This window comes from Balaenoptera acutorostrata, chromosome 20, assembly GCF_949987535.1.
Source record: "Balaenoptera acutorostrata chromosome 20, mBalAcu1.1, whole genome shotgun sequence".
Lineage (NCBI taxonomy): Eukaryota > Metazoa > Chordata > Mammalia > Artiodactyla > Balaenopteridae > Balaenoptera > Balaenoptera acutorostrata.
Window position 1 is genome coordinate 40893762 of NC_080083.1, and position 27814 is coordinate 40921575.

Below are 27814 nucleotides of genomic sequence, written 5' to 3' on the forward strand. Positions count from 1 at the left end.
ATTATTGGCTTTGTGGTTAACATTTTGCTTTTGTGGAAATTGATGGTAATTATGTTTTTGTAGTAACAAATTTTAAATGTCAGCCTTTTTTTCCTATAGGGTACATTTAATTCAGTTTAAATCTGCTAATTCATGGAATTTTAGACCAAGAAACAACATAAAAGAGTGTCTAGTTCGAATTCTTCATTTTATAAATGAGTACAGAATGGAGAGAACTATAACATGATTTGTATGAGATCAAACAGCAAATTAGTAATAAAAATAGGACTTAGAGTTGGTGATAACTGGTTTTAAAGAACTGAGGTGGGAGATGTATTGATAATTTTTCTTGTATGAAAAGTACTTTTTTTGTTGGTGGGTGTTTCTTATTCTTTGTGACTTGGTGTCATGGTTCCCAATATTTAAAAGGGTAAGTTTTTTTGGTTTTGTTTTTTTTAAAATAAATTATTTATTTTGGGCTGCATTAGGTCTTCGTTGCTGCATACGGGCTTTCTCTAGTTGCGGTGAGCGGGGGCTACTCTTCGTTGCGGTGTGCGGGCCTCTCATTGAGGTGGCTTCTCTTGTTGTGGAGCACAGGCTCTAGGCACATGGGCTTCAGTAGTTGTGTCACGAGGGCTCAGTAGTTGTGGCTCACGGGCTGTAGAGCACAGGCTCAATAGTTGTGGCACACGGGCTTATTTACTCCGCGGCATGTGGGATCTTCCCGGGCCAGGGCTCGAATCCAAGTCCCCTGAGTTGGCAGGTGGATTCTCAACCACTGTGCCACCAGGTAAGCCCTAAAAGGGTAAGTTTTAAAACAGTAGAAACTGTAAACATTTTTCATGCTTTTAAAGTATTGCAGTGAATTGTGTGGTTTATTATGGCAAATCAAACAGATATTCATAAATGTTGAGAAGTGATCTCTGTCAGTTCCCTAAGTTAGTTATGGTTATTTGTAGAATATTTCTTTTCAGGCTGTTTAAAGTGAAGTGCTATCACTGAAGTCAGCAGATACTTAAATTAAAAAAAAAACTAAACTTTAGCTGTTTGTCAGATGTTTTTCTTCAGGTATACTTACCAGCTCCTGTCACATTTGCTTAACACTGCTTAATTCTTGTCCACATAAATAGTCTTACAGTCTTTTTGATTTTTTTCCCCTTCCATTTAACTTCAAATTAACATATTTCTATATAGTTTTAAAACTTTTGTGATGACTCCCTAATTGTTGCATTAATAAAACAGTATTAAACTCTTCCCCTGTTAGACATTAGTTTCTACTTTTTAAAATATAAAAGAAGTGTTACAGTGAATATCATCTGCAATTTAAATTTGTAATAGCTGTGGAAAATGTGATACTCTTCTCCCAGTGTTCCCCCTCTTACCTTTTCCTTCTGGGAAAAAAGTCAGAAAGTAATGCAGCATAATACATAACTATATTTATTTATTTATTTATTTAACATTTTTTAAAATTATTTTTTATTGGAGTATAGTTGCTTTACAATGTTGTGTTAGTGTCTGCTGTCAGCAAAATGAATCACCTATACGTACACATATATCCCCTCTTTCTCAGTTTTCCCTTCCATGTAGGTCACCACCGAGCACTGAGTAGAGTTCCCTGCTCTACACAGGAGGCTCTCATCAGTTGTCTACTTTATACATAGTATCAGTAGTGTATATACTTCAGTCCCAATCTCCCAATTCCTCCCACCACCCCCTTCCCCCTTGGTATCCATAAGTTTGTTCTCTACGTCTGTGTTATAACTATATGTATTTTTGAATCAACACCATTTAAAATACATTTCTAGGGAAATATTTTAAAATCTATTTTAAAGTGGTATTGATTCAAAAATACATATAGCTTTCATTTTAAATATTCAGAGGTAAACACAAAATGCTTATGATTTCTATTAGGGTATGAGTATTAGAGTATTTAAGTATAAAATTCAAAAGAGGTCTCTGCCCACAGCCTGCCGCTTCCATCTTGAATTGAGCTGTCTCGCGTGGCGCTTCTGCTTGTGGTGTGAGGTGTTGGCACAGCCACATTACATGAAGAACTCTGGTCTGAAAGGCGGGGTGAAAGCCTTTGCACGAAGCACCGTATGAGCAAGTAAAACTAGACTGTGCACAAAGGAAAAAAGGTGATGGATTCAAGATCAAGACCAACTCTGATGGAGACTGAAAGTCACAACAAAGTTAAAGAAAAACATGCTTCTGAAGATAGTTGCAGACCTTAACCCCAGGATACAAGGAGGTTGGTCAAAAAAGATCTTGCACAAATTGAAACCAACCACAGGGGATTAACCAAGATGGCGGAGTAGAAGCACATGCTCTCACTCCCTCTTGTGAGAGAACCAGAATCACAACTGGCTGCTGGACAGACGTCGACAGGAAGACACTGGACTTCACCAAGGAGGATACCCCATGTCCAAAGACAGAGGAGAAGCCACAGTGAGAGGGTAGGAGGGGCGCAATCAGAGTAAAATCAAATCCCATAACTGCTGGGTGGATGACTCACAGACTGGCGAACACTTATACCACAGAAGTCCACCCACTGGAGTGAAGCTTCTGAGCCCCACATCAGGCTTCCCAACCTGGGGGTCTGGCAACGGGAGGAGGAATTCCTAGAGAATCAGACTTTGAAGCCTAGTGGGAATTGATTGCAGGACTTCGACAGGACTGGGGGAAACAGAGACCCCACTATTGGAGGGCACACACGGAATAGTGTGTGCATCAGGACCCGGGGAAGGAGCAGTGACCCTGGGGGAGACTGAACCAGACCTACCTACTAGTGTTGGAGGGTCTCCTGCAGAGGCGGGGGCTGGCTTTGTTTCACCGTGGGGACAAGGACACTGGCAGCGGAGGTTCTGGGAAGTACTCCTTGGCGTGAGACCTCCCAGAGTCTGCCATTAACCCCACCAAAGAGCCCAGGTAGGCTCCAGTGTTGGGTTGCCTCAGGCAAAACAACCAACAGGGAGGGGACCCAGCCCCACCCATCAACATTCAAGTGGATTAAAGATTTATGGAGCTCTGACTGCCACAGCAACAGTCAGCTCTACCCACCGACAGAGCCTCCCATAAGCCTCTTAGATAGCCTCAACCACCAGAGGGCAGACAGCAGAAGCAAGAAGAACTATAATCCTGCAGCCTATGGAACAAAAACCACATTCACAGAAAGATAGACAAGATGAAAAGGCAGAGGGCTATGTACCAGATGAAGGAACAAGAAAAAACCCCAGAAAAACAACTCAATGAAGTGGAGATAGGCAACCTTCCAGAAAAAGAATTCAGAATAATGATAGTGAAGATGATCCAGGACCTCGGAATAAGAATGGAGGCAAAGATTGAGAAGTTGCAAGAAGTGATTAACGAAGACCTAGAAGAATTAAAGAATAAACAAACAGAGATGACCAATACAATAACTGAAATGAAAACTACACTAGAAGGAATCAATAGCAGAATAACTGAGGCAGAAGAACGGATAAGTGACCTGGAAGACAGATAGGTGGAATTCACTGCTGCGGAACAGACTAAAGAAAAAAGAATGAAAAGAAATGAAGACAGCCTAAGAGACCTCTGGGACAACATTAAACGCAACAACATTCGCATTATAGGGGTCCCAGAAGGAGAAGAGAGAGAGAAAGGACCCGAGAAAATATTTGAAGAGATTATAGTCGAAAACTTCCCTAACATGGGAAAGGAAATAGCCACCCAAGTCCAGGAAGCGCAGAGAGTCCCATACAGGATAAACCCAAGGAGAAACACGCCGAGACACATAGTAATCAAAGTGGCAAAAATTAAAGACAAAGAAAAATTATTGAAAGCAGCAAGGGAAAAATGACAAATAACATACAAGGATACTCCCATAAGGTTAACAGCTGATTTCTCAGCAGAAACTCTACAAGCCAGAAGGGAGTGGCATGATATACTTAAGGTGATGAAAGGGAAGAACCTACAACCAAGATTACTCTACCGGGCAAGGATCTCATTTAGATTGGATGGAGAAATCAAAAGCTTTACAGACAAGCAAAAGCTAAGAGAATTCAGCACCACCAAACCAGCTCTACAACAAATGCTAAAGGAGCTTCTCTAAGTGGGAAACACAAGAGCAGAAAAGGACCTACAAAAACAAACCCAAAACAATTAAGAAAATGGTCATAGGAACATACATATCGATAATTACCTTACATGTGAATGGATTAAATGCTCCAACCAAAAGACACAGGCTTGCTAAATGGATACAAAAACAAGACCCATATATATGCTGTCTACAAGAGACCCACTTCAGACCTAGGGACACCTACAGACTGAAAGTGAGGGGATGGAAAAAGATATTCCATGCAAATGGAAATCAAAAGAAAGCTGGAGTAGCTATACTCATATCAGATAAAATAGACTTTAAAATAAAGAATGTTACAAGAGACAAGGAAGGACACTACATAACGATCAAGGGATCAATCCAAGAAGAAGATATAACAATTATAAACATATATGCACCCAACATAGGAGCACCTCAATACATAAGGCAACTGCTAACAGCTATAAAAGAGGAAATCGACAGTAACACAATAATAGTGGGGGACCTTAACACCTCACTTACACCAATGGACAGATCATCCAAAATGAAAATAAATAAGGAAACAGAAGCTTTAAATGACACAGTAGACCAGATAGATTTAATTGATATTTATAGGACATTCCATCCAAAAACAGCAGATTACACTTTCTTCTCAAGTGCGCACGGAATATTCTCCAGGATAGATCACATCTGGGGTCACAAATCAAGCCTCAGTGAATTTAAGAAAATCAAAATCATATGAAGCATCTTTTCTGACCACAACGCTATGAGATTAGAAATGAATTACAGGGAAAAAAACGTAAAAAACACAAATACATGGAGGCTAAACAATATGTTACTAAATAACCAAGAGATCACTGAAGAAATCAAAGAGGAAATCAAAAAATACCTAGAGACAAATGACAATGAACACACGACGACCCAAAACCTATGGGATGCAGCAAAAGCAGTTCTAAGAGGGAAGTTTATAGCTATACAAGCCTACCTAAAGAAACAAGAAAAGTCTCAAGGAAACAATCTAACCTTACACCTAAAGGAACTAGAGAAAGAAGAACAAACAAAACCCAAAGTTAGCAGAAGGAAAGAAATCATAAAGGTCAGAGTGAAAATAAATGAAATAGAAACAAAGAAAACAATAGCAAAGATTAATAAAACTAAAAGCTGGTTTTTTGAGAAGATAAACAAAGTTGATAAGCCATTAGCCAGACTCATCAAGAAGAAGGAGAGGACTCAAATCAATAAAATTAGAAATGAAAAAGGAGACGTTACAACAGACACCACAGAAATACAAAGCATCCTAAGAGACTACTACAAGCAACTCTATGCCAATAAAATGGACAACCTGGAAGAAATGGACAAATTCTTAGAAAGGTATAACCTTCCAACACTGAACCAGGAAGAAACAGAAAATATGAACAGACCAATCACAAGTAATGAAATTGAAACTGTGATTAAAAATCTTCCAACAAACAAAAGTCCAGGACCAGATGGCTTCACAGGTGAACTCTATCAAACATTTAGAGAAGAGCTAACACCCATCCTTCTCAAACTCTTCCAAAAAATTGCAGACGAAGGAACACTCCCAAACTCATTCTATGAGGCCACCATCACCCTGATACCAAAACTAGACAAAGACATTACAAAAAAAGAAAATTACAGACCAATATCACTGATGAATATAGATGCAAAAATCCTCAACAAAATATTGGCAAATAGAATCCAACAACACATTAAAAGGATCATACACCATGATCAAGTGGGATTTATCCCAGGGATGCAAGGATTCTTCAATATACGCAAATCAATCAACATGATACAGCATATTAACAAATTGAAGAAGAAAAACCATATGGTCATCTCAATAGATGCAGAAAAAGCGTTTGACAAAATTCAACACCTATTTATGATAAAAACTCTCCAGAACGTGGGCATAGAGGGAACCTACCTCAACATAATAAAGGCCATATACGACAAACCCACAGCAAACATCATTCTCAACGGTGAAAAAACAAAGCATTTCCTCTAAGATCAGGAATGAGACAAGGATGTCCACTCTCACCACTATTATTCAACATAGTTCTGGAAGTCCTAGCCATGGCAATCAGAGAAGAAAAAGAAATAAAAGGAATACAAATTGGAAAAGAAGAAGTAAAACTGTCACTGTTTGCAGATGACATGATACTATACATAGAGAATCCTAAAACTGCCACCAGAAAACTGCTAGAGCTAATCAATGAATTTGGTAAAGTTGCAGGATACAAAATTAATGCACAGAAATCTCTTGCATTCCTATACACTAATGATGAAAAGTCTGAAAGAGAAATTATGGAAACACTTCCATTTACCATTGCAACAAAAAGAATAAAATACCTAGGAATAAACCTGCCTAGGGAGACAAAAGACCTGTATGCAGAAAACTATAAGACACTGATGAAAGAAATTAAAGATGATACCAACAGATGGAGAGATATATCATGTTCTTGGATTGGAAGAATCAACATCATGAAAATGACTATACTACGCAAAGCAATCTACAGATTCAGTGCGATCCCTATCAAATTACCAATGGCATTTTTTACGGAGCTAGAACAAATCATCTTAAAATTTGTATGGAGACACAAAAGACCCCGAATAGCCAAAGCAGTCTTGAGGGAAAAAAACGGAGCTGGAGGAATCAGACTCCCTGACTTCAGACTATACTACAAAACTACAGTAATCAAGACAATATGGTACTGGCACAAAAACAGAAACATAGATCAATGGAACAAGATAGAAAGCCCAGAGATAAACCCACGCACCTATGGTCAACTAATCTATGACAAAGGAGGCAAAGATATACAATGGAGAAAAGACAGTCTCTTCAGTAAGTGGTGCTGGGAAAACTGGACAGCTACATGTAAAAGAATGAAATTAGAATACTCCCTAACACCATACACAAAAATAAACTCAAAATGGATTAGAGACCTAAGTGTAAGACTGGACACTATAAAACTCTTGGAGGAAAACATAGGAAGAACACTCTTTGACATAAATCACAGCAAGATCTTTTTTGATCCACCTCCTGGAGTAATGGAAATAAAAACAAAAATAAACAAATGGGACCTAATGAAACTTCAAAGCTTTTGCACAGCAAAGGAAACCATAAACAAGACGAAAAGACAACCCTCAGAATGGGAGAAAATATTTGCAAACGAATCAACGGACAAAGGATTAATCTCCAAAATATATAAACAGCTCATTCAGCTCAATATTAAAGATGAACAAACACCCCAATCCAAAAATGGGCAGAAGACCTAAGTAGACATTTCTCCAAAGAAGACATACAGACGGCCACGAAGCACATGAAAAGATGCTCAACATCACTAATTATTAGGGAAATGCAAATCAAAACTACAATGAGGTATCACCTCACACTAGTTAGAATGGGCATCATCAGAAAATCTACAAACAACAAATGCTGGAGAGGGTGTGGAGAAAAGGGAACCCTCTTGCACTGTTGGTGGGAATGTAAATGGATACAGCCACTATGGAGAACACTATGGAGGTCCCTTAAAAAACTAAAAATAGAATTACCATATGACCCAGCAATCCCACTACTGGGCATATACCCAGAGAAAACCGTAATTCAAAAAGACACATGCACCCCAATGTTCATTGCAGCACTATTTACAATAGCCAGGTCATGGAATCAACTTAAATGCCCACCAACAGACGAATGGATAAAGATGTGGTACATATATACAATGGAATATTACTCAGCCATAAAAAGGAACGAAACTGAGTCATTTGTTGAGACGTGGATGGATCTAGAGACTGTCATACAGAGTGAATTAAGTCAGAAAGAGAAAAACAAATATCGTATATTAACGCATATATGTGGAACCTAGAAAAATGGTACAGATGAACCGGTTTGCAGGGCAGAAGTTGAGACACAGATGTAGAGAACAGACATATGGACACCAAGGGTGGAAAACTGTGGTGGGGTGGGGATGGTGGTGTGCTGAATTGGGCGATTGAGATTGACATGTATACACTGATGTGTATAAAATTGATGACTAATAAGAACCTGCAGTATAAAAAAACAAACAAGCAAAACAACTAATACTAAACTTTCATTGGGTTATCTGTATGGAAATATGTTAATATAAATGTTTCAGACATTACATGAAATTTCTAAAAATCTTATATGTTCTGGTATAATGTTATAAGTCATAATCCTAGTTATTAGTTTAAAATGTATATCTCAGAAATAACTAATTTTCTTGTTAACTGCATTATTATGAACTTTCATCAAATCTTTAACCATGGTCATTTTTAAGTCTTTTGTCATTTACAGACAGTTCTGGGTGTACTCTGATGCTTTTGCAAATATGTTCCTATAAAAGGGTTTCATCTTCAAGAAATTCATGGAAAAGACTGACAAGTACAGGTTTCTGGTAACTGACTGTACTGCTGAACTGAATGAATAAGCATTTTCAGAACTCTAATGAAAAACTGATGAACTGATAAAAGTGCTAACAAAAGATCAAGATGAAAAAAAAATTAATTACATGGGACCGAGTGAACTGATGAGGATGAGTATAATTTTTGTGACTTTCTGTTTGAATTAAGAAAAAAAAAATCCCACAAGGACTCAGAGGCAAAGAATATACAAATCAATTTTCACTGCAAAGTAAAGGAGCTGTTACAGTGGAGGATTACTGGACTGAATGTCAATATTATGACATAGTATGAGTGTGTTTCATGTTTGGTAATTGCAATCATTGTTGCTTTTGTTGTGGTCATCCATGTACAATGCTTGGTGTCAGTCTATTTATATCTTGTAAAAATAAAATACAGTGCGTGTGTGTGAAAAAAAAATTCAAAAGAAAAAAAACATAAGCAGTTAAAAACGGGGCCTCCGTCTCATCTCTTGTCTCTTGGACACTTAGGTTTCTGAGTTAACCTCTAGAATCAGCCTCGTATGTATTCTAGAGCTGTCTATGCGTGTTTTTTACTTTCTTTTATTTAATTTAAAAAACTATCATAGAGTAGTATTGATTTTTATTTTAACACATGTACAGATGCAAGTGACTACCACTATAGTGTGTTTACAGAATAGGATTTAAGGTTTTTTAATGCTTAAAAAATATTTTTTTAAAGGGTGGAAATGTAGAAATACTGGCTTTTCCCACCCTTTTTCAGTTTTTTAAAAAATGAAAGTATAATTAAGATATAGTGAAATTCACCCATTTATTTATTTATTTATTTATTTAAAATGGAAGGATAGTTACTTTACAGTGTTGTTACTTTCAGGTGTACAGCAAAGTGATTCAGTTATACATATAAATATTCTTTTTCAGATTCTTTTCCATTATAGGTGAAATTTACCCATTTTAAATGTGTATAGTTTGTGTTTTAACAAAATGTATCATAGGGGATTTCCCTGGTGGTCCAGTGGGTAAGACTTCACCTTCCAATGCAGGGGGCCCAGGTTCAATCCCTGGTTGGGGAACTAGATCCCACACGCATGCCGCAACTAAGAGTTCATATGCCGCATCTAAGAAGTCCCGTGCGGCAACTAAGACCTGGCGCAGACAAAATAAATAAATAAATAGGTAAATAGATAGCTAAATAAATAAATATTTTTAAAAACTGTATCACAGTGTAGCCACCACCACAGTCAGTCTACAGCCCCTGTCAACCACCAGTTTTCTTTTCTGTAATTTTGCTTTTTCCACATGCTATATAAACAGAATGACACAACTTCTTCAGTATGGTTTCTTTCACTTAGCATAATGTGTTTGAAATTCATACATGTTGTTGCTTATATGAGTAGTTTGTTCCTTTATATTGCTGAAAAATAGTCCATTGTATGGGTGAACCATAGTTTTTAAATCCATTTCCCAGTTGAGGGACATTTAAGTAGTTTCCAGACATTCACAGGCAGGTTTTGTGTGAATGTAGGCTTTTCCTTTCACTTGTGTAAATACCTAGGGACAGTATTGGTGGGTTATTTGGTAAGTGTATGTTTAAGTTTATAAGAAACTGCCAAACTGTTTTCTAAAGTGGCTGTACCATTTTACATTCCCACCAGCAATCTATGAGAGTTTCTGTGCAATTTCATCAGCACTTGATATTGTTGGGTTTTTTTTTAAGCTATTTTAATAGGTGCATAGTGGTATCACCTTGTGATTTTAGTTTGTATTCCCCTAATGATTAATGATGTTGAGTGCTTGTCATCTATATATATTCTTTGGTGAAATGTCTGTTTAAATCTTTGCCTACTTTAAAACTGAGTTTTCTTATTATTGTGTTTTGAGAGTTCTTTATGTATTTTGGATACAGGTCTTTTGAGATTTGTGAATATTTTCTCCCAGTCCAGGTTTTCAATTTTTTCTTTTATAGATTGTGCTTTTGGGGTTGTATCTTAAGAAATCTTTGTCTCGCCCGAGGTCACCAAGATTTTCTCCTGTATATTTCTTCTAGAAATTGTATAATTTTAGGTTTTACATTTAGGTCTGTGATACATTTTTAGTTATATTTTTATTATGGTGTGCGGTATGGATTGAGGCTCATTTTTTTGCATATGAGTACCTAGTTCTAGCACCATATATTGTAAATACTTATTTCTCTGTTTTTGAACCTTTGTCGAAGATCAATTAATCATAAATATTGTACATCAGCTGTACTTCAAAAAAACATAAATGTATGGGTCTTTTTCTGGACTCAAACTGTATTATTAATGCTCTTTTGTATTGTGTTAGATAGATGCAGAATGATTTGAAAACTTAGCTGTGTTTAGAATCTGGTATTTATGGACAGTAATTTGTAGGGAATTCTCTGGCGGTCCAGTGCTTAAGACTTTGCGCTTTCACTGCCGCCCCGGGTTCAACCCCTGGTCGGGGAACTAAGATCCCACGTCCCATGCGGTTCGGCTACCGAAAAAAAGAAGATTTTGCTAATGATTCGTGATCTGTTTGGAAAAACTCGAGTTATTTCTCGTGTACTAAGGATGAACTGGAATGGGTTTTCCCAGATGCCATTTTCTTTTTTGTAGAATTACTTGGTAGTTCACTAATAATATCTAAGTGTTTGTGCTTTTATTATATCATTTTTTGATAGTGATAAATTTGGGAGCAGTTCTCTTTTGATTTGAAACACGGTTGTCCTAAGTTAAATACTTTAAAGATTTAATTATTTAAAAAATAGTACCCAATTATTGTTGGCAGTTTGAGATTATTCTTTTATAATTAGATCATATCAAGCCATAGAATGATAGAGAATTATGAGATTTGGCTGGACATTGGTGTTCTATAATACTGTGAGGTTTGAGTTAATCTAATTATCTGGATGTTTATTATTTAGGAATTTAGCTGTACTTTGCAATTAATACCTTTTAAGTAACTGTTAAACCTTTAAATGTTGGAATAGAAGTTAAAATGCCAAGAGGCAGGTGTTATTTTAAAGAGATCATTGGACAAAATATTGAAGATTAAGACAGACTTTCAAGACTGATAGCTATTTTATCACATTTTAGTATTTGTTGATGATTGCTTTTTCTCATTCTTGGAAGGGATACCTGCTCTTTCTCATTCTTGGAAGGGATACCTGTTCTTAAATCCTATTCCATTTTTAAGATTAGCTTTTTGTCTTTGGAAACCCCACTCCTGTCCTATTATTCCTTTCTTTTTTTGGATAGACTCTACCACACAGTTTTATTATTTTTAATGTGGTAAAATACACATAACATAAAAATTTTCATTTTAATAAAGTGCACAGTTCAGTGGCATTAAATACATTAACAATGTTGTACGACCATTATCACCACTGTCTAGTTGCAGAACTTTTTCTTCACTACAAGACCACCTTTCTTGTCCTTAGGGACTTCACATTCTGGTGAGGGAAACAAGTAACCTAATGTTTATGATACGGTGTGGCAAACTGTATGTTAGAGCTTGCTATCATTAAGCTTTATTCTTTCAACTGAAATTTTACTTTGAAAAAGCAAAGTAATTTTTGGTTAGGTTAACATTCAAGTTGTCATACCACTCCACACTTGAATTAAATTTAGGCTAGACTGAAGTCTTTAGTCTTTTGACTTAGGTCATTTCAGAACTCACAAATCCTCATGCCCTCTACTTTGTAACACGAAGGAAACCGGAAAATTGATACTCTGATTTAAAGCCAAATTATGGGCTCTTCCTTTCTCATGGAGCAGAGAAAACCAGGATTAGAGAGAATTTCCTAGTTGTCTGCACCTGTCCTCAATTGAGCTGTTTTGACTTATTCTGGTTGCAGTGACAGCTTGCTTGATTGTGGTCAAATATGGCATTATACAGGCATGCTTATCTCTTTTGGCAGATCATTAGAGGAATAGCTGTATTTGGGATACTGTGTCAAGAGATTGTGTTTCTGAATTCCTTGAAACTTTGGAGTTAGAACTTGATGATTTAAAGTTGAATGTTTTAGCAGTTTTAGTTAAAAGCAATGTTGTCAACATTGAACAGTATTGTAATACAGATTTTATTTGCATTCTACTGTTAGGGTTTATCTTCTGTAGCACAAGATTGTTTAGGAAAAGTAAAACACAATACAGCCCTTTGTTTTTAAGATTCTGCAGTCTTCCTAATAGTCTACGAAAGAGTTGATAGCCCAAATGGTTGATGTTTTAGTTAGCAATTTCAATGTTCATCATAGGAAGACGAGTTCACATTACTAGATCTAGACTTCTGATTGTTTTTATAAATTTAAGAAGGTCTGAATTTGTGGCATAGTTTGATTGTTTACGGAAAAAGAATGAAAAGTTAAAATAACCCCTAGTTTGATTAGTTTTACTAATAATTTTGGCATTTATGCTTTCGGAAAAAATAACTGTAGTCTTGTTTTTTCAGGGTAATCACTTTGATCAGTATGAAGAAGGACATTTGGAAATTGAACAAGCGTCACTTGACAAGCCTATAGAATCGGTAAGATCAGTGCTTAATTTTGGGTCACAGATAGGTAGTGTTCGTGTGACACTTGATGTGAATGAAGTTAAACTTATTAATAACTTATAGTACAGTTTAGAGGTCTTGCATGCCCTACAGTAATCAAATAGAGTTTGGGTTGTAATCTAATATTTAATATGTTGGGAAATCAGTGAAAAATCTAGAAACAATTTAGAATTTCGATGGAAAAATATCATTTTTGGCCCATACTGATATCCTGTTAAAGATAGCAAGTTGAAGTTTAGTGTTTTTGTAAATGGAATAAAGGAGTAAAATGTATTTTGATCCTTTAAAAAGCTTCACCTTTCCTGGGCAACACAATCATGTGTGAAATGTTCCATTAGGAACAGTTAAGGACTAATATGTTTTATTTACCAGACTCTTGTGAAACATGGTAATTTTGGTTTCTGTGGCTTGAGATGTCTGGTTTTTGTCAAAAGTTGGTTGTATCTTTTCACACAACTTAATTTTAAATATTGATGCAAAGCAACAGAACAAGGAGATTTATTTTCCTGACTCTTAATTTTTGAACATTATTTTTATTTTGAAAAGCCCTTTATTTTCAGATTACACAGCCCATTGTTAAAATGTCTAAACTTGTCAGTATTGTCAGTATTTAATATTTGTGCTTAAGTGTACGTATTTAATAAGGGTTTCAGGAAGTTATTGGTTAACTTGAATGAAAAATCATCAAAGAGAATCTCTGTAGCAGTCAAGACATCCCCCTTCTCCCTTTAAGAAACACTAGCTTCTCCTCCCTCAGGAAATAAGGCAATTTAGAGAGCAGATATTTTAACTTTAGCTTTTATTTTCATAACTGTACCATAGTAAAGGATCCACATATATTTATGTTCCTAATTAGGTTGGTGTTGTGTGTGTTTGTGTGTGTGTTTAGATGTTTACAGAAATTTACACAACTTGGGGTGTTCGACATTTTTCTTCCACAGCAGTTGGCCCATATTAGCTAAGCAGCCATGATCTGGTTTGTATTGCACGGTCTGCCTTTTTTTAATTTCTTCTCTAGGGTTTCTTTCTCCCCCACCTCCCCTTCTTATTTCTGTTCTTCTGGTCCAGTGAACACTGCATATAGTACCTCTGTCTTAATGTGCTGGCATGATGCTAGACTTAGGCATGGCAGTAATTGATGACGCATGTGATAATGCTGCAGAGGGAGAATTCACACCTGATGTGCTGAAAGCCCAGTCTTGTTTTGACTTAAGGATAAAATGCCAAGCCCACTTTGCTAAGTTAAAAATCACTGAAATTGTTGCCTTGTTCTGTATCATCTTGGAAATTATCACAAGGTAGAGTTTTACAATAAAATCTGTAGGCTAGCTAGGTCAATACCTTGTACTTGAAAAATAATTTAATTTTTCCATTTTATTTAAATGTTTCTTTGGGTCAAAGTTTAAGAACAGATAGCTGTCAGAAGAAAGGCCCAAGTACCATATTCTACAAGGTACATGGTTGGTCAGTATTATACAAGCTATAATTCTGTGGGTACTCTGACTCAACAGTAGCAGGAAATTTAGCTAGACTGAATTTGCAGCCTAGTAGTCATTATTATTATACTCAAGCAAGTTTTTTTAAAAGCAGTGAATTAAATGATATTTAACGTTTTTAAAGCTTTCTTTTAGGACTACATTTAAAGATTTTTGGAAAAGTCATTCCTTTGGCATGTGGGACTAGTGCTCTTTTTCCTCTCACACTGTCCAGGAATTTTTCCAGCACATGTCATAGGGAGAACACTATCAGAATTCAGTCCGACTGAGTAATCTCAACAAGTAGGAGTGGACTTGATATATGCCTTATTTATTAAATGGTTATTATCTTCTCCACGAAAAATAGCAAATGGTATATAGTACTCAGACTGGATATTTATTTTTTTATGAATAATTATATGTTCAGAGATGTATATTAATAAATTATACTTACAATAAAAATTTACTCCCGAAACACATTAAAATATGCTTTATTGTGATGTGGTAGTTTAGGTAGTAGCGGGGAGGAGCTTCATAGCCGACATGGTGTTAGATAGAAGTGGGACAAAAAGAGAGGGATTTTATTTCTGTTACCAAATCATTTGGGGATAAATTTAAAGTTTTAAAAGAAAGTCCTAAAATGATTGGCATCAAAATAGATAGTGTAGTAACCCCCAAGTGCCCTATCACCTTAGGAATGCTCACCAAGTAAGTGTATATTAGTTATATGTCTGGCTGGCTGGCTATCTTGTTGAGCTGTTGAGCTATCTTGTTCTTAGGGGGAAATGGCGTTGCTTCTAACACACAGAAAGAGTCTCTGCTGAATTAAAATCTTTCTCTGCAGCAATATCTATTGAGAGGTGCTGACTGTTTTGCTACAGCATGCAACTCAAAAGTGGCTGGAAATATGCAGCTTTGGGAGTCTACAGATCATTGCAGGAGCTAAAGGTCTAGTCATTTTTTTTTCTAACAAAGGTAATCTGCAGCAGCTGGTAACCGAGGAAGTCTCTGCACAGGTTTGTGCCAAGAATATGCCCTTGTGAAGGGTTATTGTGAGTATAGGATTAAGGTCCTTTTGTTTTGTAATAGGGTAAATTTGTTGCGAACCGGCAAGATGGGAAATGAGATACAAAGATGTGATAATGCATTATGCTTTTGGTAAACTTCTGAAGCTTAGCTTTGTTCCTTAGATGATATAGGTGTTTCGGTTTCAATCAGGAAATGTTTAAAACACATCAAAATCCAGCATTTGTAAAGTATTTCATAATCTTTGTTATAAAGTTTTATTTTCCCTTCTTTACTTCAGCCAACCAGATATCTTTCAGGGAAATTTCTGGTCAAGAATAAAACACTGTTCTAAGAAAATTTTTAAAGAATTGCCAGACAACATGATTATCTGAATTAAAGGAAAGTAGAAAGTATTAATATTTTACCCTCATTACAAAAAACTTTTAGAACTTATATTTTAAGTTATTGCTTTATGAGATTTTTAGGTCCCAGCTCTAATGATAACCTCTATATACTTAAAGATAAAATATTTAGAAAACAAATAAAACTTAATCTAAAACCGTAGCCCAGTCTAGGATTCCACCATAGATCCAAGAATTGGTTGATGTGATTTAGGATATATGGTCCTTTATGATCTTTATCATAGAAAGAAGATGAGAAATCAGATGGGAGAGTGATTATAAGCTATACAAAAGTTAAAATGCCTGCACCATAGACTTAAAATATGTTGTCATTGTTGCAGCTGGAAGTAAAACTACCCATCAGCCATTAGTTGGTCTTTGTTCTACCTGACTGATTAAAATTCTGTCTGTATAGTTGTCAGGTTGACCGAGCAGGTTTTAAAAATTAATGTTAAGTTTTCAAATTACAGTTGCTGATGTTTCCTTTGCATATCTAGGGATTTAGAAGTATATGTATAAGTGGATTTTGTCATGTTGCATATCTGTTTAGATCTGTGGACTCCACTAGTTCCAAACTGTAACTCCGTAAGACTGCTGATTTGACATTTAGCAGTGACCATATGTGGACTGCACTATAAATAATGTGCTTCTTGGAGCTGAATGGTGTAGCATTACTATATGGCTTTTCTCTCTAGTCTTCATTGTGTCATCTGTAGTGAGCTATAGATTTTTTTGTTTTGGGAATTTTTACAACTTGTTTGCATGGGTTCACCTAGTAGCACTTGGTTTTTGCTTATAGAGTCTTTAATACACAGTCAGCAAAGCTTACAATCCACTCAAGAGACTTGCCATTTTTGTCACTGTTGAAAATGAGCTAAATGGTGTAAATTGAATGTGGCTGTCAACTAAAAGAAAATTCGGTGTGGAATTAGTATTCATCTAGTCACTGACATAATTGTAGTATAGTTTTCTCTTGAGACATGATATTCTATTTTCTGCTATTAAAAACGTGGAATCAGCCCCACACGGTGAAGTAAATTTTAATCTGTATTTTGGCAGGCTCCCATTATACAGATTGGTGGTGCTGTTGCCAAAATGATCATTGTTACTCTGGTGGTGTACAGCTTCATGGAGCAAAGTTCCTGGGAAAGTTTTCTACTTGGTATTTAATTAATAAAAATGTCGAGGAATGGATGAAACAATGAGTTGGTTTTTTGTTTTTGTTTTTGGGCTGATATTGTGCTTTCAGCATATTGGTAGTTGTTTATAATACACATTTCTTGCTATCAATGATGTTCCCATTTAAAAATTATATTCTTTCTCACACGTATAATACAGAGGAACAAAGGGTTAAAATATGGCACTTTAATTTACATTTAAGTTTAGAAATACAAAAAAATGTAAAGGCCAATTTAGGTAATCTAGGTGAAAAAAGTTTGAGTTTTTAGGTCAGCTTTATAGTTTAACCAAAATTAAGAAAAACTTCATGCCTAACCAAAGAAAATGCTGCACTGCCACCATTTTTGGAGTCTCAAGCACAGAGACTAACAAATAGGTTGTGGGAGGAATTCTCTGGCGGTCCAGTGATTAGGACTCTGCACTTTCACTGCCGAGGGCCTGGGTTCAATCCCTGGTCGGGGAACTAAGATCCCACGGGCTGTGCCACACAGCCTGAAACAAAAAAACAAATAGGTTGCGGGAGCTCTATGCATCATATGGAAAACCAGCTTTTTGCCTACTTCCCTTGGGCAAAGTTCAGTTGCTGTATTAATTGTATATTTCCCTGCATTTCTTCCATGTGCATTTAAATTATAAACAGCCTGTCACTGTACATGCCCCTTTGTTAGTCACAAACCAGGCTGTGTTAAAAAAGAAAAAATAAAATCTATTATTTACTTTTGCTTCTATGAGATTATAACTAAATTGCAAATTATATATTTTATTTAAAAATAAAAAACTGAAAGTTTTTTTATTCACTATTATAGTGACCAAAATAGTAAATTGTTACTATTTCAGAAGTTAAATAGTACTCATTGCCCATGTTATGTCTAGATTACCTGTTTGGGCTACAAATTATTTACTGCAGTTTACTGTTATAAATAACATTCACGGGAATAATTGGCAACCTAACCAGAGAGAGTAGATTAATGATTTTCACAGGCTGGCCATTGAATCCCTTGCTCTTTCACAGTCAAAGTTCAATGAACATTTTGATCACTTCAGATTAGACAAGTCTGCTTTGTTCTACTTTGTTATAAGGCATTTTGGTGTGCCTTTCTTGTGTTACCCATCATCCTTAAGCCTGTTGGAGTTCTGACTAGTGTTTATAAAACTTTTTTCTTTTTTTGGTAAGAAAAGGGACCATAATGAATACTAGTCGTTTCTGCAGAGTCACAGAACTGCCTTTTTTCCTCCAAAAGCAGATAGGCTGAAATGATAGGAAAGGTTTAGATTTCCTGTATTAGTCATTCACTTAATCTAGGAGGTTGGAGAGGGGAAGACTTTCTGGGAAATACGCCTATTATTTTTTTTGCGTTTGTTATAACTGCAGGGACACAGAGTGGCATGTTAATAATTTTAATATAACCCCTGACAGTTCATTCCCTCTGCATACTTGGGGAGGTAGATTTAATTAAAGAACAGTTTTCACCTAAAGTTTTAGAAGAGAAATGCCACTGCCATTTTGTATCAATAGTTTTTTTTGAGAAGGTGACAGCCATCTTGAGTGGTTTTGTAAAAGTGGTGCTAATGTGTATAACCCTAAATTTTTCTTTTTCCTCCTTCTCCCTTTAACATTTGCTTTTCCTTTCACTGTTGTCAGTCACAACACGCTGCTCTTGAATCTCTCAGCTGGTCTTGACTCGTGAATTTACTTATGCTTTCACTCTTCTTTAATAAATACATTAATTGCAAGCAGTGAATTGAAAACAAGACAAAAAAAAAAAACGACTGTTAGTGATTGGACAGTTTCTTACTTTGTGTTACATTTAACTGTTCTTTTGACAGCCCAGTTTTTAAAGCCAGGTTCGTATGGAAATGCTTTCACTCCACTTGCACTGCTTTTGGAAATAGCATACTGCTTCATCTGTCTGTTTATTTTAGTGCATTCATAATATAACACAGTCAGCATAATGTCTCATCTCCACTTAGCCAAAAGATTGAGTTTTCTTAAATTAAAAAAAGGGACAACAATTTTTGTCAGCATGGTTTAATACCGTAAATCTGTGCCAAGAATAGTTACAAAATTAGTCTGTTAAAGAATTAAACAATACTTCAATCAGCTACATAATCTTAGAGTCATTCTGCTATCCTTGTCCTTCCCATAGTTAATTCAGTTGTAGGAGTTACAATGTAAAACAATGATTTTATGTACAGGTAAGTTTATTTCCACAGTAGTATTATAAAGGCCTCTTTATCTTCCTTTTCTGCTAACATTACTTGTATTAAGACTTACAAAAAAATTTTTTAACAATAAAGTTATGTATAAATAGTTAGGCATTCTGTACTGGGATTACACATAGCCGTAGCATTTTCTCATTCTCTCAGTTGCTAGCAAAAAATAATCTCTAGTGACCTTTTGTGCACAGTAATGATTTTGTACATATACGTTTAAAACAATTGCATGTTTTGTTTTAGAAACAGACTTCTCATTATCATTTGCCACATTTTTGTTTTTTTTTTTAAGTATCTTGATCTTTGTTCCTCTGATCAATGAAATTCAGCCCAGTTTTCCAGTTGGCATCCTGTCATAAACTCATAGAAGGAAGTTGACCTTTTTTTAAATTTTTAAACAGAGCACTGGGGAGGCTTAATCTTCCTTTTGTAACTTACTATCAGAGAATATAATAGTGAAATAATATTTTTCTTTCCTTTGTAACTCCGAAGAGCATTTTACCGTTGAATATGGAGCTGGAAGATAAAAAGCAATTTAATATGAGATTTGATTCTAATTCAGAGACTAATTGGTTTAGTTGACTTCATAATTTGATTTCAGGAAATATGAGATTATTTTCAAATGGTGATACCCAATGAATATTATAAATTACATTTTAATGCATACAGAACACTTTGTGTTTAAAATTTTTAAATGTTTTCTTTTGGATGAGTAGCATCATTTTATCTGATACAGTTAATGGTTATTTTGGCTTTGTCTCTGTACTTCGCAGTATTTGTAAAAAGCAAAGAATTGGACAAAGGTCTGCAGAGTTTTCTAAGATCTTGAACCCTTACACAAAAGCTGACATTTAATTGTTGTTTCTGGTGTCTTTTCATGTGGTTTACATTGAAAGATCTTTTCCACTGTGCTCCTAGGAAGATGAGACATTATGTATATTGGTTTTTTTCCCCTACATGCACTAATGGTTCTTTACTGTTAACTTACTGCTAGGCCTGTTTCATTCTAACATTTTAGTATTTTTGTTAGATTACATGTTGAAATGCATCACTCAGTCTGTGCTTGAGCTCATTTTATTTTTCTGTTTAATCAATTTAATTTCTTATTTTACTAACCTCACTTTTTTCAGTTTAATATTGGCTGCATGCTAATTAAGTATTTATATTTTTATATATATATTAAAAAAACCAATCAAGTCTAGCCTGGATTTTGCTCTGATTGTGTTTTCATTTCTAGTGGTGGGGCAGTCTTACACTTACAACTTACTTTGTATCATGAAAGCCTGACACATAAGCAGAATAACTAAACACAATGTAGATTTTCTTTAAAAAACTTATAAAGTGGTGCTGTCTAGGTGGTGGATATGATTGTATAAGTACCTTGATTTTATGCTTTTTAATGTTAGTGTTAAACTTCATAAGTGTATTCTTCCCCTTTTCCCCTTCCCTTTTTTCTCCTTTTAAAAGTGTTATGTACAAAAGTTGCCCAGCACACCATCAGAAAGGACCCTTACCCTGTATGTTCTTCCCATATAAAATACTAGCCAGTATTTCTTTTTACATTAATGCCCCCTTTATTGGGCACATTTACCCTATTATTAGCACCTTTTTGCATGCATATATGTAGAATTATCTCTTGTTCATCACCTGTTTAAATATCACTAGGAAGGGAAGAATATATTATTGGAATATTTTTGGTTTGTCTCTCTGTTCTGTCTGTCAGGATAATATTGGACATCGCTTACTCCAGAAACATGGGTGGAAGCTGGGCCAGGGATTGGGAAAATCTCTTCAGGGTAAGTTTTTTAAATATACCAAAAAAAAAAAAAAAGAAAGAAAAAGAAAATGTTTCTGATGGCAGATCTTATGCCTGAGTATATTTGTTGTCTTTCTTTAAAAAGTGTTTGGGTTTTCCCACTTGCCTTTTACTCCCTAGAATAGTCTGTTTTTCCTATGACTATATTTTAAATCACTATTAAGCTAATAATTTGCAAGAGTAAGCTGCTGTGTCACGAATGCTTTCAGATCAGACATACTGTGTGTGGCTCAACCTGTTTTAAGTTTCTTTTGGTGGAGGTGATGGGTGGGTGAAGTAAATGAAGTACATAGTATTGGAGTGTGCTTTCTTTGTATTATTTAGTGATGTTGTATTGTGGCTTCAGTATTATAAAGAAAACCATTCAAGAGCAGAGTTTAATTTTTGCCCTCCCAAATTCTCCCTGAAGCTGGTGATTGCCCTGGTTCTTTTTCTGTAATCAGAATCCATGTAGTAGTAAAGAGAAAAATTAACCTATATGAAACATAAGATGGAAGCAGAGGCTTCTTAGGGTTCTCTGAGAGGCCATTTCTCAAGTTTAGATCAGTCTCTGGGAAATGTATGGCTTAAAGTTTCCATTGCATTTATTTTTTCTTTTAACTATACTAATCATTTGGATAACAAAATACTAACATTTCTGCTTCTGAGTTCTTGCTAGTTGGAAACCAACCAACCAACTCCATTCACTTTTTAGCTCCCTCATATTCAAGGGCTACTGTTTGTTCTTTGCAGATGTGAACACTACCTCAGAAATGATCGAAATCATTGCACTTCTGCTTCTGGTCATGGAGGGTCTTGTTGTATAAAGGGATCTTTGGGGAGAGGGGCGCTACTATTGACTAATTCTTTGAATTTGGGAAATGAATTTCCACAATTTGAATGGGAAGTCTGATCAGTTGAAATGTGTATATTAAGGGACACAAGAGGACAGGACATGAAGCAGGATGTTTCAGTCTTTAAAACCTTTGCTTTTTATATTTTACATCCACAAATTCTATTCAGTGGTAACACAAAGGAAATGCTCAAAAAATATATTTCAAATTAATATTTATTACTAAGCATTCACCTATTCTTTTGGGCAGATAGAAAGATTTGATCACCCTTAAACTTGTTTTCCAGTGACACAAGAACTTATTGCACACAATATAAAGAATACTCTACAGTTGAGAGCAATTAGTATGGCATAGACCATAGATTTTCTAAGAGTCCAGAAGAGAGAAAGGGTAATCAGGACTAAAGTAGAAATGACTTCTTGATAGGATTAGTCCCAGTGGTTTGCATAGTTAGGTGTTGGGTTGAATTGAATGGAGGCGATAGTTCAGAATAAGGTCTGAAGATTGGATTTGATCTTTCCCTACTATTTGAAACCTCTCTTACTATTCAGAGATTCCCAGGAGCATTGCTGATTGTTACTCTCTTTGTTCAGGCACACAAGGGAGTAGAACTGGGGGGCATTTCATAGGGGCTAGCAAATCTGTTTGAATCCTAGAATTTTTCATTGTAAGCATCAGAGACTTTAAAGTACAACTAGAACCTGCAGAGGGAAAGAGAGTGAGAGACATACAGACAGTGAGTTTAAGAAAGGTGAGGTAAATGGATACTCACCTATTTTTGGGTGATGGAAAATTATTATTATTGCTTCATTTTAAGAACAGTTTTGAATTTGGTTCTCTTTAAACTTTGAGCTCCTTGAAAAGAGAAATTAAGTTTTATCCATATTTCACCTTCATCTCTATGGTGATAGGCATGTAATAAGCACTTAATAACTCATAAATCCATTATTTGTTTAAAATAACAGGGAAATTTGAAGCCCAACCTTTTTTTTTTTCCTTTTTAATTGTGGCAAAACCCACATAACATAAAATTGCCATCTTAACCATTTTTAAGTGTACAGTTCAGTAGTGTTTACTAAATTCACATTGTTGTGCAAAAGCCCATCTGCCTTGAATGGCTAGTACAGTCTTTACCCTTCAAAAAGAATGGGACCTTATTCTATTGCCAATATTAAGGGGTGACTTTAATTGTCTTGTAAATGGCTCTTTTATTTTTTAGTGTCACATTCAACATTGTGCAGGCATTGTGCTGGTTTCTCTTACATAGCTCTTTCTGTAATACCCACGTGATTTGACCTAGAATATAGCCACATTTATGGTATATTGAGGTAATTCATGACTGATTTTTTTCATTGTACCAAACCTTTTCTATAAATAACCACTGAAGAAAGCCCTGTTGCTCCACTGAAAATCATGCCTCCTTGCTATTGTATAGACCAGTCACTGCAAATAATTTCTAGGCTCATGGCTTTGTAAGTTCTTTGCATTTACTCGTTTATTGTCAACCTTTAGTTCCTTTTATTTGATTTTAAGGCTCTAACATTTTTAACATGCAGCCATCCACTAAATTTAAACCTGATCTTTTTAGGATTTTTTTGTTAACGTTTAAAAATTATTTCAATCCATGCAAGACTTTCACAAAGAGTGCCAGTCCCTGGGGCTACAGTGTATATAACTTGTCAGTGGATAGGTTGGAGAATAGGGCATGCCAACTCTGAAGCAAAATTATCTGTGGTACGATAGAAAATTAAACTTTGTAAAGTGGGTTTAATTTTGTAGTTGAATTTCCCTTATTATTCACTTTTTGTTCTCCCCTAGTATTTATTAAAATATTTCAAAAGTTAAAAAAAAATAGGAACTTTTGTGTGTGGCAGGTAAGTGATTATTAGTGTTAAATAAAAGACCTGTAGAAAAGATATGTTGACAAGATGTCTGAAGGAAACAACATAAAGAAAGGCCTGTTGATGAGAAATGTTATAGACAATTTTTTATTATAGAAGCAGAGGATGTGTTTAATTTGGAATAAAGCAACAGCACATGTTAGTTGTATTTTGTGGCTCTTGAGCTGGATTTGGTTCTTGAAATTGTTTTATAACCTTCCGGCAGCTTTGAAATGGAATGGACTGTAGCTCAGAATCTTTATTTTGCTATGAAATAGGTAAGTAGGTGTAGCCCGGAAGTGGTGCCTGAACTTCCTTTGTTACATTTTCTAAGCCGTTTGACGATTTGGCTGATTTTTTGGTCGCAAAGAAAAGTTCAGCACCTGAGAAAAATGAATGAGGTGTGGTATTATTTCATATTTCACGCTGTCTAGAGGGTTCAGTCAGTAACAGACAACCAACATTTACTGAGCTAATAATGTATTCTGGTTATACCAGTTGTAAATAGCATAAGCCATGGGCTTAGATAAGACATCATTCCTGCTCTTCAGGCTTATTTTCCAGTCCCCCAAGTCTTGCTTTTTAAACTTACTGTACACCTTTGAAGGTTTTTTAAGGCCAGGGGCCATGTTTTATATTTTTTAGTATGTGATCAATTGAATATTTAATTGACAAAGTGCTTCAGGTTCCTTGAGAGTAGGGATTCTCTTTTATTTTTGTTTAAAAGTACTTGGTGTAGGGTATGAGGCAGTGTGAGCAGCATTTGGAAACATAAGATTTAGGTTAGAGTTTGGCTCTGCCACTTACTTTAAGGGACAAGTTGCCATAACTGAATTATTTTTCTCAGCAATAAATGGGGATTAAAATCTCTGCCTCTCTTCTCACAGAGTGATTATGAGGATAAAGTAAATTAACCTAAGTGAAGTCACTTTATACAAACTGTAAAACACTATATAAATGCTACTTGTTACTAACACCTCTGATGTATAGTGTATATTTAGATATTTTAACTGAATTTGAGATAATCCATCTTTAGGTCTTCATCCAAAACCTAAATATAATAAAAATCATAAATAGAGAAGCCTCTATCTTGCTACTCTCTATTTCCCAGAATTTGTGACAGTAGTAGCTTAATATGATATGCTAGATATCTGACTCCCAGATCTGTGCTTTTAATGCTGTATATGTTTTAGGGTCCTAAGCCCCTAATTTTGGTGTTTGTTTCAGTAATTCTGAGCTCTTAGTTAGAACATCTAAAAGAGCGTCAGTCACTGAGCAATGGTGTTGGGACAACTGGATAGCAACCCAGAAAAAAGAAGTTGGATCCCCACTGTCATACCTTACCCAAAAGTATATTCCAGATGAATAAAATATTTAAATGTAAAAAATGAAATCATGAAATCATTAAGATGAACAATGGGATAATTATTATTTTAAAAATAATCTTAGAATGAGGAAAACTTTTCTAAGTTCAACTCCAAACCCAGAAGACATTAAAAAAAGGATAAATTTGACTGTATTTCATCATAAATAAAGTAAAAAAACAGAACAACTAGAAAAAAACAAACTGGGAGAAGTATCTGTAATATTTCATTACAGACAAAGGACAGATTTCCTTATGTATTTATCATCAGTTTGTAAAAGACTTATAACCTAAATAGAAAGGGAGAAACGATATGAGCACTGTTTACAGAAAAGTAATGCAGGGGGCTTCCCTGGTGGCGCAGTGGTTGAGAATCTGCCTGCTAATGCAGGGGACACGGGTTCGAGCCCTGGTCTGGGAAGATCCCACATGCCACGGAGCAGCTGGGCCCGTGAGCCACAATTGCTGAGCCTGCGCGTCTGGAGCCTGTGCCCCGCGACGGGAGGGGCCGCGATAGAGAAAGGCCCGCGCACCGCGATGAAGAGCGGTCCCCGCACCGCGATGAAGAGTGGCCCCCGCTTGCCGCAACTGGAGAAAGCCCTCGCACGAACCGAAGACCCAACACAGCCAAAAATAAATAAATAAATAAATAAATAAATAAATAAATAAATAAATAAATAAAAAGAAAATCCTTTAAAAAAAAAAAAAAAAAAAAAAAAAAGAAAAGTAATGCAAATGACCTTTAGGTGTTTGAAAATATTCTCAATCCTTTTCATATTAGAGATAATGCATATTAAACTATGAGATATCATTTTTCACTTGTTGGCTTGGAAAAGGCTTAAAAAAAAGATTAGCCTGGTCAGATTTTGGAGAAAAGGTTTTTACATTATAGCCAGTGAAACTATAAACTGATAAAACCACTGTGGAGGACAATTTGAATTATTTAAAGATTAAAATACATGTATCCTTAGATCCAGTAATTCTGTTTCTATCTATCTATCTATCTTTAACTTATTCATGAAATGCACAAAATAATGTGTGATTGAAGTTATTAATTATATCACTGCGATAGATTGGAAATAGTCTACCATATTTCTTTGATTCTAAGACAGTTTTTCATATTTTAATAAAGGTAAAATCAGATACACCTTATTAATGGCATTATAGTTATAATTGGCAGCTTTTTAAATTTCTTTCTTAGTGGCACATAAAGCTGTTTTACAGTTAATGGCATTTAAATTTTTTAAATTAATTTATTTATTTATTTTTGGCTGCATTGGGTCTTCACTGCTGCGCGCGGGCTTTCTCTAATTGTGGCAAGTGGGGGGCTATTCTTTGTTGCGGTGCGCAGGCTTCTCATCGCGGTGGCTTCTCTTGTTGCGGAGCATGGGCTCCAGGCACACGGGCTTCAGTAGTTGTGGTGCGTGGGCTCAGTAGTTGTGGCTCGCGGGCTCTAGAGCACAGGCTCAGTAGTTGTGGCACACGGGTCCAGTTGCTCAGCAGCATGTGGGATCTTCCCATACCAGGGCTCGAACCCATGTCCCCTGCACCGGTAGGTGGATTCTTAATGACTGCGCCACCAGGGGAGCCCTAATGGCATTTTAGATTTGAAGAAATAGGATACTAAAATGGGTAAAGGGAAACCATGCAGCTTTAAAAGGATTGAGTTAGTTTCGTATGTACTCAATATGTATAGAACAATTTCCAAGATACATTAAGTAAAGAAGCAAGGTGCAGAACAGTGTGTATTATAGTAAACTACCACTTGTGTTAAATGATATATATCATATACATATATATGTGGGCAGATAGATATATACCTCCTGCTTAAAAATCACTAGTTTGTTCCTGAAAATCAGACCTTCTGTATGAAAACCCTACTTGGGAACCTATTTACCATTATTTTAAATGGGTTACACGTCAACCCAACCCTTAACCAATTTCTAAAACATAGCTGGCTGTTTATGAATTTTTTAAAAAATTAAGGTATAAAATACTTAAACATTTCTTCCTGATTACCAAATAATTACTGTGGTTGTTAACAGTTGCTTTCTATGTAGTAACATGTCCATACCTTTTGTTGATACTTAAGCAGCTTTCCCAAAGTCCTACAAGTTGTATGTGGATGTATCTCCAGATTTCTCACTTGTCTTTTCCTTAAAAATGTTGAATTAGATTTTTGAGATTGAAAGATAAAAATTTTACTGTATGAAACCATTGGCTGGAAAATGTTGTGTCAAGAAAGATGAACTGAGGCATTTCACTGTGAAATATTAAAAGGGTACATTCTGTGGGTTATGCCTATATATTTATTTTTTATTTGCTTGACTATGCAGAAAAAAATCTTTGTTAAGGCAGACTGTGAAGGGAAAGTGGGTTGCTTTTTACTGTATTCTTTTAAAATTTGATATGATATACTTGTATTACTATTAAAAATATAGAAAATAATTATTTTGAAAAAGACTTAGAATAGGCAGAATCAAAGCAGAGTAGAGTTGGTTTCTTTGATTTTATGCACGTGTCCCTCCTCCCACTCTAGTTCCAGTTAGCGAACAAATGGTTAATATAGTTGGGTAAACCCTGCATTAGCTAAGCCCCAACAGTGCTTCTACTACA

At 35.6% G+C, this 27814-nt stretch overlaps 1 protein-coding gene across 5 annotated transcripts in view; it reads left to right on the forward strand.

Moving 5' to 3' along the window:
* GPATCH8 (G-patch domain containing 8) overlaps positions 1-27814 on the forward strand; it is a 114929-nt gene that overhangs the window by 19656 nt on the left and 67459 nt on the right. For 3 of the 5 annotated variants that reach the window (XM_057535802.1, XM_057535803.1, XM_057535806.1), the window contains exons 2-3: positions 12928-13002; positions 21030-21102. In XM_057535802.1, the coding sequence (XP_057391785.1) occupies positions 12928-13002; positions 21030-21102 (148 nt within the window). Of the gene's footprint in view, positions 1-12921; positions 13003-18919; positions 18938-21029; positions 21103-27814 lie in introns of those variants that run through there. The other 2 variants (XM_057535805.1, XM_007180188.2) reach the window with 1 other exon arrangement.